This window comes from Talaromyces proteolyticus (assembly GCF_021365285.1).
Source record: "Talaromyces proteolyticus strain PMI_201 chromosome Unknown BGW36scaffold_6, whole genome shotgun sequence".
Lineage (NCBI taxonomy): Eukaryota > Fungi > Ascomycota > Eurotiomycetes > Eurotiales > Trichocomaceae > Talaromyces > Talaromyces proteolyticus.
In genome coordinates this window covers 2,034,622-2,048,329 of record NW_025764282.1, presented here as the reverse complement: position 1 = coordinate 2,048,329, position 13,708 = coordinate 2,034,622, and the positions used below count along the sequence as shown (strand labels likewise).

Here is a 13,708-nt window from a genome sequence, read left to right as displayed (position 1 = left end):
GTATATATGTACATAAAGTCAATCGAAATTACTTTCGATCCCATTCTCTCTCGCTAGCTCTCTCCCGCTTGTTCTCCCGCTCCCTATCTCTACCCGTCTTCCTACTCTTGCCCCCGCGGTGCACGTATTCTTTCTCCTTTTCTCGTGGGTCGATCACCATCAATGAGTCAGCATCATCTCTATGCTCTTTCTTCCAATTCAAATCCTTTCCCAGTAAATCCTTGCCAAACTGTAGACGATGAGTCATCCAATCCGTAGAATCCTCGTTTTGCTGATCACGGGAACCTTCATTGCCACCTTCCGGGGTTTCAGACCATTTCTGACACGACTGACAATTTGCAATGAAGTGCAGGTCGCAGAGCTGAGCTTCTTCATCTTCCACTTCATCGGATGTTACTTTTGTGTTTTCACGTGAGTCTTCGTTGCTAGATTCTTTGGTTTTTGTGTTTCGCTTGTATTGCGAATCGGAGCCTTCAAGTTTCGCCTTGAACGCGTTGAATAACTTTAAGGCCTCGGAATCGGTGCCTTTCCCATTGGCCGCAGCACTGCCTGGTGGCGGTCTCTTCCGTCCTCGAATAGAGGTCTCTGGGATCATGGCTTCAAGGGCGGATTTTTTCCTGCTGCTGTCTTCCTGTGTTGTGACATTCCGTCGCATGGATGCTTTCAATGATGCAATTTCCGCCTCTGTACGCTCCAAAATCGAGGGTCGGGTAGCTGGTGGTGGTGTTTCGGACGGTGATCTTTCGGGTTCTTCGGGATCCTTGGGAGGAACTTGCATATATGGATCCGGACTTCTTGGACGCGTCCTTCGATTACTAGCTGGCTTTTTCGGTGGCGGGGATGGCGAATGTCGTCGCTTCTTGGACTGATTTTCAGTTGAAGAAGCTGTCTTTGGCTGTATATCAAGAGATCCATCACCAGCTGAGACCAGATTTGTGTTGAACTTTGGCTTTTTAGCCTTCAATGTTGCCAAATCCTCCCCATCGTCCTCCGCCTCGTCAGCCCCAAAACTGAGTAATGTCTTTCCACCTTTTGCCTTCTTTTTCTTCTTGGCCGTTACTTTTTCATCCTTTGACTCCATCGCCTTTGCAATCTTGTCCCTCTTTTTCAATTTCCCCGCAAACTGACCCATCTCTCCCACTTCACATCCTATAACCTTGACTGCATAAACCGGTCTCTCCGTTCCCTCCACCAATTCCGCCTCCGCAATCTTGACCATGTTATAAATACTATCACCCTCGATCCGTCCAAACATCGTACACTGTCCGTTCATCTGCCTTTCCGTATTCCCAAGTGTAATAAAGAACTGACTTCCATAAGTCCCATCCTCGCCCTTAGCCATTCCCACCAAACCCCGGCGATTGAATCGCAATCGGCTGTGAATCTCATCGCCAAAGACGACTTTTTCGTTCGGGTCTCGCGCTTCCGGGTCGTACTCGAATTCTGCGTCCTCGTAAATCGACGAACCCCCAGACCCCGTTCCGGTCGGATCGCCGCCCTGGATGACAAAGCCCGGGACTATGCGATGGAAAACCGTACCGGTGTAGTAGCCATCGAGACAGTGTTGGATGAAATTCTTGCAGGCTAGAGGTGTTTGTTTGGCGAAGAGGGCGATGTGGAGAGGGCCGACGGTTGTGTTAAGGGTGACAGACGCGGTGGGGGGTGGTTCGGTGTTGTATTGAGAGGACATTTTGGTTTTTTTATTCACTAGACTTGAGGATGCTGATCTGCATGTGCTCGCAGGAGCTGAGTTGGGACTCTTATGCGCGTAGAATGAGGCGCATCAAGCAGCAGACTTCGCGTGGGCGGTTTTGGGCCGCGTAGTGAGGCGAGTAGTAGCCGACTCTGGGACGGTGGTATAGATCGATATAATTATTAAAACATGGTAAGCCACACTAAAGATACCGAATAAGAAATAAGTATGGCTACATGTATGCTGGACGTTGCGAGTGGCTCGGTGAGGGAAGTCGCAGAGCTACGGGAGAGCTTTTGCATTCCGGCTCCGGGCCAATCAGGTTGGCCAGATAAAGCTAATCTAATCTCACAGCAAGCCAGTGCTCTACATAAGATATAAATACATAACTCTATGCTAGTAAGAAGAAAGAGGTGGTCTATAGATTAGGTAGCTAGGGCTAAGCCCAAATAGTCGTATAACTCGTAATCTTACAATGACCTCAGCGCAGTGACTACGCTGAATATGGTCGTTAAACTTGACTGATAAAAATAATAGATGTACAAATAACTCAGCGCCGATGAATGCATTGCTGCAAAGATAGCCGAGTGTTGCTGTAGCAAACAAGATGCATATTGGTATATAGCTGTTGAAAATAAACATGATATAATTAAAAGAAAACAAAACAAAACAGACTCCGGGTGATGTTCAGAGCAACTTGTCCGCTACTCTAAGAGTTTCCGAGGTCATTCTGCAATGCGGAAGGGTAGGAGTACCGGTTTCTGTATCCATTTGTTTTCTGTGAAGCTGATCGCCTCGGCATTTGTCCGCTGGAAGCCTGACGAGGACGTAGCGTGCCGTTGGAAGCCGGAGACGGGGTGTGGATTCCATTTGCAAGATTTCCATTCGGGATATACGTATCGTCAAAGGAACCAGAGACGGTTGTCGTTCTTCGGCTAGATCCATTAGTGGTCTTTTTGATGGCCAGAGGATCTCGGATTCCGTCTGGCGGAGGCGTAACGTTGATATCGCTGATGGTCATCGCTTCTGACGTCTTCCGTACCCCGCCAGTCCCATTTGAAATCGGCTCCGTGGAGTGATATTCTGGATCAATAGAAGCATCGGTTGCTACTGTCATTCTTCGGTTGGTCGACGCCGTTTTGTTCAGATCTTCTCGGGATCTCGATCGGCGGAGCGACCTTGTTCTTCCCATTGGCGACCCCTCAGAAGCCGCTGAGATCCCTAACGTTGGACTATCTCGCAAACGAGGAGATGCACGCATACCCTGATTTCCCAGGGCGGCGGCCGCCAGCTGGGATGTAAATCCATTTTCAAGCATCACTTTAACATTAATTGTGCTCTCGGTTGAAGTGCCAACTCGCCCGTTATAGCCGGACGGCCCGCCGTAGTAGGTGTCCTGTCGCGGCCACCCCCGCTGAAACGGCGAACTCATTCCCCAAACGTCTTGTGGCGGCCGGATCAACGGCCCATAGGGTTGTCCGGTTTCTGGATAGCCGTAATATTCGGGGATGCGTATAGGTTGATCATTCATATTGCCGCCACTACCGTATCCGTAGCCATTACCAGACCCAGTCGGTTGATTAGGTCGAGCCGGTTGTGTACCTGTTGGATCATTGTATACACCATCAGGCGAAACCTATATCATGTCAGTATTGTTTAGATCATACAGAAGAGCTCTCTTACATTTGATGAATACGTGCTACCTGGCATGTTCACATAATCATCCAGGTTACTCGCTAGTTTCGCAAAATTGAAGCCCTTCTGTGCGTCGACAGGCGTGAATCGCTGTCCAACCTGACCGTGGAAGTTGACGGCACGTTTGCGCAATGGCTGGTAGGCAGATTTGTTGATCCACCAACTCGGATAGCTGCCGTACCACGCGTCGATCAACGGGTCGATCTCGAGTTTGAAAGAAATTTGGCTGTCTGCTCTAGGCTTCTCCACAAGCATGACAAAGGTAAACTCCCTTGGCAAGCCAGACCTCTGAAGGGCATTTTCGCTGAGGGACCACAGTATCTCGCCATCCTCCACATCGAATTCAGGACCATCAGGGCTTTTGAAGGTTCGTGATGAGCCTTGGATTTTCATCATTTCGTAGACTTTGTAAGAGCCAGCCCTACTCCCTGTTGGACTCAACGAAGCGGCGACTGGGGCGTCGGAAATCCCTAGCGACCCAGCCAGGCTAAAGGTCCACTGCAGGGTCTCCGGTGACACAGCACCATAGATGAGATGAGGCGCATGCATGAGGAATTTTGGATTTTCTTGTGGGTATGGGTACCGATCCTCGCCCACCGTGGCGTTCTGAATGGTGGCCCTAATGGTCGCGGCCTTGAATCTATGGTTATCGCAGTCTGACGGATGAAAAACAAAATTGACGCCCAGAAAATCGACATGTGAAACCTCGTGGTCTGAGGTATTCTCGCTGCCGAAATACCCATGCTGCAGTCTCTCCAGATGGGCGGTGATGTAGGCTCCTCCCGGTAGGCGACGCTCGTAGATGCATTTGCGGTTAGCCAGGAGCCGCGAATCTGTCATATTACGGTCCGTCTTTCTCCTTGTGATCGGCTTGAGCCCTCCAGTAGGGGCGGCCGACGGTATGCCTCCAGTACCTGCAGTCGGCGGGTTTGAGGCTGGAGCGATGTTGGTATCGATGAGTTGGTTGACATTTTGCTTCAACATCCTCGCAGGAGTCCCGCCGCGACGGGCAGACTTCCACGTCTGTTTATAAATAAGTCAGACGGGGCGCTCGTGCTTTCAAGGTGACACTGATACGTTCTCTCAGGTGCGCGATGTCGATCTCTTGGCGCGACTCCTCGTGACCGAGTCACTGCTGCCTGAGCTTCACGTTGGAGAAGGATTGGCGACCGCGCACCTTTTATTGCGGCTTCGCGGTCGTTCGGGAGGGCGTGCCAGAAGGGGCCGTTTTTTGTTGAGTGGCATTGTCGAGAGCGCTGATGAAGTGAGAACAGCGACAAGAATAGGAGATGGCGCACTGCGCGTTGCGGCTGAGGCAGGCTGGATAGCAGCTGCTAAGTTTAGGGTCCGTCCTCGCCAATCACCACGTCACATGCGCTTCATAGACCTTCTGTTCATTTCATCCTTTCATCCATCCATCCATGCCGTGGGGGCGATGAAGAATACGAATGCAATATTATTGTTATTCGTTTCTGTTGTTGTTGGTTATCGTTTCTAATCCAAGGTAGTCCGCTTCAGCCTTGCTGTGAACCCCTGTTCATGCCGACAGTAAGTAATTCCAGGTACGAGAGAGGTAATAATGATAACAATTATAATAACAAACAGGTTTATACCCCAATAGTTGCCGAGACAAATCCAAACAATTCATTCATCAAATATGATAATGCGTTTCAATATAATTGCATTTTGAGATGGGAATATCAACCCTGACTCCTCATCAGTCGTTTACATGTACCAGTTGTTACTATTGACGACATGGACGGGGCGAAATGGCCGCTGATTCAGCCCTAACCAGTGTCTGCACCACCCACAAGCATATAGAGCGATCCGGCGTGTGCCTCAGGTGTACATGCTCGTTTCAAGGCTTACTAATATCCTACCGTCCAAAACTCTCGGGTTCACACCCACTGTCTATGCATCAATTGACATGTATACATGGTTCAATATTGGAGGCGATGCATTATGTAATACGAGACCTCGAATACGATCCACAATTGGTAATTGTTGTTGATCTAACCTTAATGCGATTTGATCGCGGAACCTTGCGCGAATATTTTCGCGAATTCTCGCAAGTTGCTTCCGAAAACATGGAAGCCTTGGTTTTTGTCCGAAATAGCTCAACGTCGGTACTTCTGCCGATACGTCCATGGCCTTGTCGATCGCCAGAGCAAACTGCGTTACTGCGCACTGCCAGCCTGGTTGACGTAGAGACTCTCCACTCACAAGTAAGCTCCATCGCTCATTCGTCGTTTCCCTCGTGTTCATAGACTTCTTCCTTTTACGGACACTCGTATTTACCCTGGTTTGCGCCGATGGCTTTGTATAAGAACCAACTCCTTTGGCGTGATAATTGGAAGTAGAGCTTCAAACCTATCACCATTTCACTTAAATCTCGCTGCACTCCATCATGCGGGCTTTCATATCTCTCTTATTAAATACTGCGACCTATCTGAACTGGGCAAATGCTGCATCCAATTCAACTAGGCATTGCAAACCATTACCTTCATCTCCAGACTGGCCTTCCCTGGATCAATGGCATGCTCTGAACCAGTCTGTCTCTGGCCGTCTACACGCCCCGGTTCCTGCTGGTAGTGTCTGCCATCCAGGCCAGCCGGGGTTTAGCAACACCTCCTGCACCACAGTCCAAACACAATGGTCCAATTCTACATGGCACGCAGGTGATCCATGGTCAGTAGACTATAATGACGACACCTGTTTACCAGACCCTTCCGCCCCCTGCTCCAGCGCAGGCTATCCCGCGTATGTTGTCGAAGCGGTAGGTGCGAGCGACGTTCAGGCTGCTGTTAAGTTTGCGAAACGCACTGGAGTCCGCCTTGTCGTGAAGGGAACTGGCCATGATTTCCCCGGTCGCTCGTCAGGTCCAGGTTCGCTCTCCATCTGGACGCACCGCATACGCGGGATTGATGTCACACTGAACGATACACGCGCCACGGCCTATGGAGGTGCTGCATCCTTGAAAATCGCTGCTGGTTCCCAGTGGAAGGAGATATACGATGTGGCTGCAGCCCACAATCTGACTGCTGTTGGTGGTGGGGATGTCAATGTCGGTATCGGCGGCTGGATTCTCGGTGGTGGTCACAGCCCTGTCTCCAGTTGGTATGGATTAGGCGCAGACCAGATTCTAGAATTGGAGGTAGTCACTGCAGATGGCGAGTACAGAGTCGTGAACGAGAAGTCATATCCTGATCTTTTCTGGGCATTGAGAGGAGGTGGCCCCTCGACATTTGCTGTTTTGATATCAGTTACTGTCAAAGCATACAGTCCGCTGTCAATGACCGTGTACACGTACGAGTATAACACGACAGCAAACTCAAACACGTTCTGGTCATTAACTGCCTATTTTCACCAACAGCTTCCTCATTTGTCCGATTCTGGTGCAATGGGCTATTATTTTATCTGGCCAAGCGTCCCAGTCCCCCAAGTAGGCGCTATTGGTCAGATCAACGGCATCTGGTTCTTTCCGGAGAAAACACCAGAGCAAGTCAAGGAGATTATCGCGCCCATTGAAAAGGTTATTCTATCATCCCCGTCGTGGGCCAATGATTCTATAGTTGGAGCGGGTATCCCTGAGAAGTGGGACAATTTTATGGATATGTATGCAAAAAATACACCTCAAACTGTTGGTACAGATGGTCGCCTGGCTTCTTGGTTGCTGGATAGAGATGCGCTCTCAAAACCACTAACCATACTTAAAAATCAACTATACAAATCCTCTCCTTCCGGATACCCCATCCTAGGCCACATGGTTGCTGGAAAGGGCGTCAGGGATGCCATAATCCCCGGAGGTAACAATTCTGTTTCGCCTCACTGGCGAAACGCAATTGTACACGAAGGTATACCTTATTTCCAGCCTCAAAAGAATTCTTTATCAAGGTTCTCATTGCAACTTCATAATCTTACTGACTTGATAATACAGTCATTGTCCGTTCATGGCCTGAGCTGAATATCACCGCTAAGAACATCGAAACAAATTCCCTTCGCAACGAAGCTAATCCCGCTCTGAAAGCTCTTGCCCCCAACTCTGGTGCGTACGTCAACGAAGCCGACCCTACAATTCCAGACTGGCAGAGAGTTTTCTGGGGTGACCATTATCCGCGATTGTTTAAATTGAAGAAGAAATGGGATCCCGAGGGTGTTTTCTGGTGCAAGCCATGCGTTGGGCACGAGTTGTGGGATGTGTTCGGCCCGGACACGGAGGAAGAAGTAGAATGGGGTATCGGTCAAGTTGGAGGAAAGATTTGCAGAAAGTAATCCCTGTCATTCTTAACTTGAATATTACAAACGTATCGAAGGAGTTCTAGGGGGTTATCGAGATTGCAATATTTGCGTGTACATGTACAATTAGAAATGAGTGGGAATTCCGATTTGATCTCTCTTTTGCTCTTACATCAATTTTGATACCATCACTTCATCTGTCATATTTCTGAAATGTAAAGCCTAGTTCACCCATGTAAAATTTGAGGCTCAGTCATAGCTCATGTGTTCGTACGCAGAGTGACAACATTGAATAGTTCTCGAATCGGAGTTAGGGTTCAGGGTTAGGGCACGGCAAGGTGCATAGAGACGGTGCTACATTAGTATAATCCCAACAATACTTCTATCAATTTTCCTGAAATACATTGATGTACTATTATTACATAGGTATGTTTTCAAGGCTGCATCAAATTGGCTATCTATAACTATCTAGTCTCAAGCTTGATGCATTTGTAGCGCGACATTTGTCACTTTCGACCACCCGTCGCCCAAAGAAGCTTCAAATATAATACATGTAGTATATAAGAATAGAAGAATGAGTATATCAGCAGCTAGCACCGCTAGGGATATGCTCGCATTTAGTGCTGGTTTTACCTCCAGATACACTGACATCAGTCCAGGTCCAGTCGGAGCAACTGCCACTACCGCACAAAATATAAATGTTTGACGCGTCGCTTGCAACACTTCCTGACACACCATCCAATTTCAAATCCGTGATAGGTACTCCAGTGGTAGGTTTGCCAGTTGGGCTTCCGTTTTTGTAATCTTGTTCAATCACTATGCCGTAGTCGGTGATGTTGGATAGAGTGATGTCTTGATATGTAACACCCTTGACGGTTCCCGTCGCACCAGAAATAGTCTTGATGCGGACACCTATTTTAAAAGTGGTATCTAAGTAATGACATCTTTTAACATGACAAAGGGTGGAAACGAACCATTGGCAGAGTTAACGATCTTTGAGCTTGAAATGGTCACGTCGGAGACAGTGTTGTCATCCCTTCCTCCAACAGATCCAATAGACAGACCATGCCCACCAGAGCAATATCCACCGGTGAATGTGATATTCTATAATTCACATTAGTGCCTATCAACAATTTTCATAACTACCCTATGCTCACCGTTCCAGAGTTGACAGCGAGGCAATCATCCTGATTATAGACTGTTGCCCCGGAAATAAGTATTCCAGTACTTTCGCCAACGTCAAAAGCATCTGTGTTATGCCCTCCTTTGCTGTCGCCATCAGAGTTATCAATTGTGATGCTGTCCAAAGTCAAATCAGTCGAGCCGTCAATGCTGAAAACTTGTACAGGCGAGTTTTTCAGACTCAAGCCTTTGATGGTCGATGATGTCAAGCCGTGCGCGTAGAAGAACTTGGGCTTTGTTTTGCCACCGTTTGAGCCCTTACCATCCCACCAGCGAGAGCCGTCGCCATTAATGAGATGACCCTCAGCTCCACTGACGGTGATATCGGTTCCAGAAACTGAGATTAGTGGACCGTGCCACTCGTCGTAGCCAAATGTAGTGGTGCCCTCAAAAATAACCTAAGAAATAGAATTCGTCATTCTAAACATCCTTCTCAAAAGCCGTGGATATAGTTAAACCAACCTCAGTCCCATCCCTAAGACCAGTTAAGTCTAAAGTCGTTCCAGATGGCACAGCCACATCGGACAGGACAATAGTGGCACAGGATTTCTTGGAGGCACTCGCAGAGGCCGCTCCATCCGATCCAGAAAAGGTGCAGGAAGAACCGGAAGTGCGAGCTACAGATGTAATTTTTGCACTAGTAGCAGTAGAAGATTTGGTGTAAGAAGATGCAGTGGATGCAGCAGAAGAAGCTGCATGATGCACAGCAGAATCGGCAGTGGAAACTGCTTGCACTGGTAGGGAGCAAGGAGCAGGCGCAGCCTGCACTATAGCACAAAAACCGAGAAAAAGTGTGAAAAGAGAGGCATTCTTCGACCTGGAAGACATGTTGCAAAATGGTGGACAATGGGGCCTTTGTCAAAGAAACAATAAAAGAATGAAGTTTGCATGGCAATTAGAGGCCGTTCAAGGGTTTGGGCGATGTTTATATCATACTTTAGTATCCTGACCCAAGCACTATAGTATTCTCTACTACGATAGAAGATTATGGCTTTGAAACTTCATCTAATTTTTTATGTGGAAATGTCTCACTAGAAGGTCTGTATAGGCGTTAGTCCAGACTAGATTGGCACGGAATAATACTTTAATTCATACTCATTGGCGCAGATTTATGAAAGATCGACCCGTTAATATAGCCGTTTATTATATATCCAGCACTGGACCTTTTGCTAAATTGTCATCCGAAGTTTTCGCACGAGTTAGATGTAGGATAGCAATGGAGTACCTGTTTCACATCCAAAAGCCAACGAATATCTACTCAAAATTGCTTGTATGAATACGAGCTACATTGAGTGGTGGAAAAACCAGTGGCGCGCACGGTGGCTTCATGTCCTTTGTCAATTTCCGACGTGCCGAGCCCCTAGGCTAGAGATCCGCTGCGGCAGATAGATTAAACATCGATCCTTGAATTTACTCATGATTGCACCATGTGTTCACCGTTTACTTTTAATATGTTGGCGCTGGAGCTAAGATTTCCTTATTTTATGTGAGCCAATGGAAACTGTTATAGTGGGATGGTGTTCATGTGGCACTAGATTAGGGCTTGCGATGGCGTTCCGCTCGTCGTCAGCCGGATCCGCTAATTACCTTCTTCATTATTATGACGGACTATACATACAAACAAATCCATTTTATTACTATATAATTTGTTTTAATTAAATTAACTCTCTTTTGTTAATAATTTTTTTCTTCTTTCTTTACTGTATAATTCTTATTATATATATTAAATACTCATTTTGGGTAGTTATCGTGGCCTCTCAATAAAGTACGGCTTCACGGAATAAATGATGATCACAAGAACTAGATGGTAACAAATTAGAAAATATATTGTATTCCCGTGAATAGCCTGTATATTCCCATTATAATCCTAGGAATCATCAATCGAACGCCTTCAATCTTTACTTTATACACATATCCAAGTCACGTTAAAACATAAATCCTTCACATTATCTACAGCTCATGATCTGATCCTTTACGCATAGATTTTAAACTCCAATTGACTATCTCTCAGAACATAGGATATCTTTTAACGGCCGCCGAACCGCTTCCGCAGGCAAGATTCCAAGCAATTTCTCTCAACGACTTGTCTCAGGGGTAGTCCCGGGATATCCGAGATCAAGTGATACGCCATACTGGACTTCCCAGCCATCTGCCTTTCTCAATAGCCCCGCAGGCGAGATACCGGAAGCGACATCATTTAGAGCAGGGGCTCTAAATACCAGCGCTGTCACGATAGGGTTCAATGAGAGCCAATGCCCCAGGCTCCAGAATCCGTAGAAGGTGGGTACTATTAGGATCATGCTGAGAAACATTATTCCCATACTTATATCAGGCCTATTGTGGTTGGTCTCAGAAGTATACAACACCACAACGTAAAGTAGAGCGGATTCTGCATGTGATAATCGTACACTTGCTGTAACCTGCAATTCAGCTATCCGGAATGGACTAATACTACCACGACTATCATATCACGGATAAGCTCAGATATACGAATCGCTAGTTAGCAGTCCTAAATATTGTCGAAGACATCCATGCCTTGACAGCGCCGTACTGGGCATAAGTAGGAACGGCTTGTTTGAATGAAATGAACAGAAGATCAACATGGGAGAGTCCATCGTTTACTGAAAGCTTCTCACGCGCTTAGACCAGACCGTTGATGGTACAAGGAAGGTACGTACCTACCCAGGTTGCTATACCGCCTTCGCCGGACAGATATTTGCCTAGGTACTTTATTGGCTTTGGCGTGCTCTAGAACATTAGTAACGCTAGGCAGAGCGCTTGTATATGTATGTATAAGCGGCTAGCAGTCAGCTGTGTCTTTTTCCACCATCACCCTACTTGATGACATTTATCTCCAAGTCAGTGTCAGTATGAGAATAATTTTTCTATCTTTTCCATCTACAGATTCTTACACGATAAAGCTGTCTCCAGCAGTTGCCATCCATTCTACGGTTGGGATGGAGATGGAGGCCCCTTAATTTCTCCAATCCAAACTTCGTTCGGATACTTGAATACCACAATACTAAAGAAGAGACAATCCCAGACTATATCGCTTCCTGCTATTATCTTACTCGAATAGGAGAAGTCATCAAGGAGCGATATCAAGTCGTAGGTAAATTGGGGTTTGGATCTACCTCACCTGCGTGGCTTGCCTGGAACATGAAGTGAGATCCCTCTTGAGTTATAACTACAGTGGTCGTCGATATGCTGTTCTCGAGATCTTCATGCATGCCTGGTCTATGGGTCGGTCCGCAAGTAGCTAACGAGCTCAAGATATACAGACGTATAGAGCAGTCCCCAAAAGGCCATCCCGGTCGTAACGCCATCAGAATGTTACTTGATACGTTTTACATCGATGGGCCGGAAGATAAACACCGATGCCTTGTGCATCCCCCATTATGGGAGAGTGTTTTGACTTTTTTATGCCGCGACCCAGTAGAGAAGCTGCCTCCATCGGTCATAGCAGTCGTTCTTCTGCGCCTTTTTTTTTTGGCATTAGATTATCTACATACGGAGTGCCACATCATACACACTGGTTTGTGACCTGCTTGGCCTGAGTTGCTCTTCCCTACTTCTATAATATACTTACTTCTCTTTCTATTACATACAAAAACTCATAATATTATACTCGGCATCAACGATCATTCGTTCTTTAGCGACGTCGAGGAGAAGGAGCTTCAATGCCCTGTTTCGAGGAAGGAAGTGGACTTGGACAGGAGAACCATCTACATGTCCCGGGATCTCAGAATACCTACGAATTTGGAGACCCCAGTCCTATGCGATTTTGGTTCGGCTGTTCTCGGCAACCAATTCCACGTGGAATTCGTTCAACCTAATATCTATCGAGCACCGGAAGTGATTCTAGGAGTTCCATGGACGTATAGTATTGACATATGGAACATAGGATGCATGGTATCATAAAATGCCGCGTTATTATGGTGCGAATATTGCTGAAAACTAGCTTATAGATTTGGGACATCTACGAAGGCGGTTCCTTGTTCACCGGTCAAGACCCTGAATTTCAGAAGTACTGAAGTCGAGCCCATCTCGTGAAATGATAAATCTTCTTGGTCTCCCGCCGCCTAGTCTTCTTGCCCAACGGGTGCTAACAGACAAATTCTTCTTAGGAGAAGGCAAGTCAAGCTTCTTGTTGTCCTACTATCGGATGAATTTAACAATATACGATGCTCTAGGTGATTTCTGCACTAAGAACTTATTTAAGGATTTGGTTCCGCTTTAGGAGCGGGAGACTACTCTTGAGGGTGAAGAGGATAGAAAGCCTTTTTTACGCCTAATGCGAAAAATGTTGCAGTGGAAGCACAGAAGCGTAGCTCTCTGCTAAGGAGCTAGCGGATGACGGATGGATACACAAGCATTTGTGAATAAAATTCTACGGAGGCTTTGCCTGTAGAAGCTGAACCTCCTGAAAGCACCACCCACCTTGCCGGCTTGCGATGTGAATAGATAGTATGTTGTATGTCTAAACAGATTCAACCCTGGATGCTAACTCGATGGAGCCGTGGAAAAGGAGCTAGACTGGAATGTATGCCAATCTAATCAATCCCGGCCGATGAAATAAGGGCCCGAGGAAATATTCTCCGGTGCTCCAGACACGCGCCATAGGTGAGGGTTGAAGATGCCAGACGGCTCTCAATCCCGAGCCCTATACTTGAATTTTTTCGTCATGTCAACCATGACACCTCCACAATGTATTGTTATTATGTTTCTAATACTATTGTTACTACAGGATGCTACTCTTATCGGCCACCTCCGCTGTCGCTGTTCCCCGCCCGAACAACCAGCAAATCACCAGCTCCAACAGGGCCCAGACTGCTCAAGCCTCAACCCCACCTCGGTCTTTGAGGCTATCTAGTATTGCCAGAAAAGGAAACAAGAGCGGGG

At 47.0% G+C, this 13,708-nt stretch overlaps 5 protein-coding genes across 5 annotated transcripts; 2 read left to right on the top strand and 3 right to left on the bottom strand.

Moving 5' to 3' along the window:
• Positions 1–28: 28 nt before the first annotated feature.
• On the bottom strand, positions 29–1,690 carry BGW36DRAFT_295723 (putative peptidyl-prolyl cis-trans isomerase; the record flags this gene model as incomplete). Its single annotated transcript, XM_046211205.1, has 1 exon — positions 29–1,690. One exon carries the CDS (start codon positions 1,688–1,690, stop codon positions 29–31), a length of 1,662 nt encoding a protein of 553 aa, XP_046072507.1.
• A 421-nt stretch (positions 1,691–2,111) lies between these two features.
• BGW36DRAFT_175808 (uncharacterized protein) lies at positions 2,112–4,649 on the bottom strand. The gene is made up of 2 exons (XM_046209680.1): positions 3,377–4,649; positions 2,112–3,329 (listed from the first exon to the last, which is right to left on the bottom strand). Exons 1-2 carry the CDS (start codon positions 4,370–4,372, stop codon positions 2,403–2,405), a joined length of 1,923 nt encoding a protein of 640 aa, XP_046072506.1. The 5' UTR covers positions 4,373–4,649; the 3' UTR covers positions 2,112–2,402.
• A 1,146-nt stretch (positions 4,650–5,795) lies between these two features.
• BGW36DRAFT_397449 (uncharacterized protein) lies at positions 5,796–7,660 on the top strand (the record flags this gene model as incomplete). Its single annotated transcript, XM_046218302.1, has 2 exons — positions 5,796–7,242; positions 7,326–7,660. 2 exons carry the CDS (start codon positions 5,796–5,798, stop codon positions 7,658–7,660), a joined length of 1,782 nt encoding a protein of 593 aa, XP_046072505.1.
• A 399-nt stretch (positions 7,661–8,059) lies between these two features.
• On the bottom strand, positions 8,060–9,677 carry BGW36DRAFT_341984 (polygalacturonase). Its single transcript, XM_046213108.1, has 4 exons — positions 9,269–9,677; positions 8,782–9,204; positions 8,599–8,728; positions 8,060–8,536 (listed from the first exon to the last, which is right to left on the bottom strand). The coding sequence occupies exons 1-4, from the start codon at positions 9,632–9,634 to the stop codon at positions 8,208–8,210; spliced, it is 1,248 nt and encodes a 415-aa protein (XP_046072504.1). The 5' UTR covers positions 9,635–9,677; the 3' UTR covers positions 8,060–8,207.
• A 1,970-nt stretch (positions 9,678–11,647) lies between these two features.
• BGW36DRAFT_417140 (kinase-like domain-containing protein) lies at positions 11,648–13,490 on the top strand (the record flags this gene model as incomplete). The annotated part of the gene is made up of 8 exons (XM_046219371.1): positions 11,648–11,674; positions 11,741–11,970; positions 12,000–12,053; positions 12,088–12,345; positions 12,463–12,718; positions 12,775–12,811; positions 12,832–12,939; positions 13,000–13,490. The coding sequence occupies 8 exons, from the start codon at positions 11,648–11,650 to the stop codon at positions 13,044–13,046; spliced, it is 1,017 nt and encodes a 338-aa protein (XP_046072503.1). The 3' UTR covers positions 13,047–13,490.
• Positions 13,491–13,708: the final 218 nt, after the last annotated feature.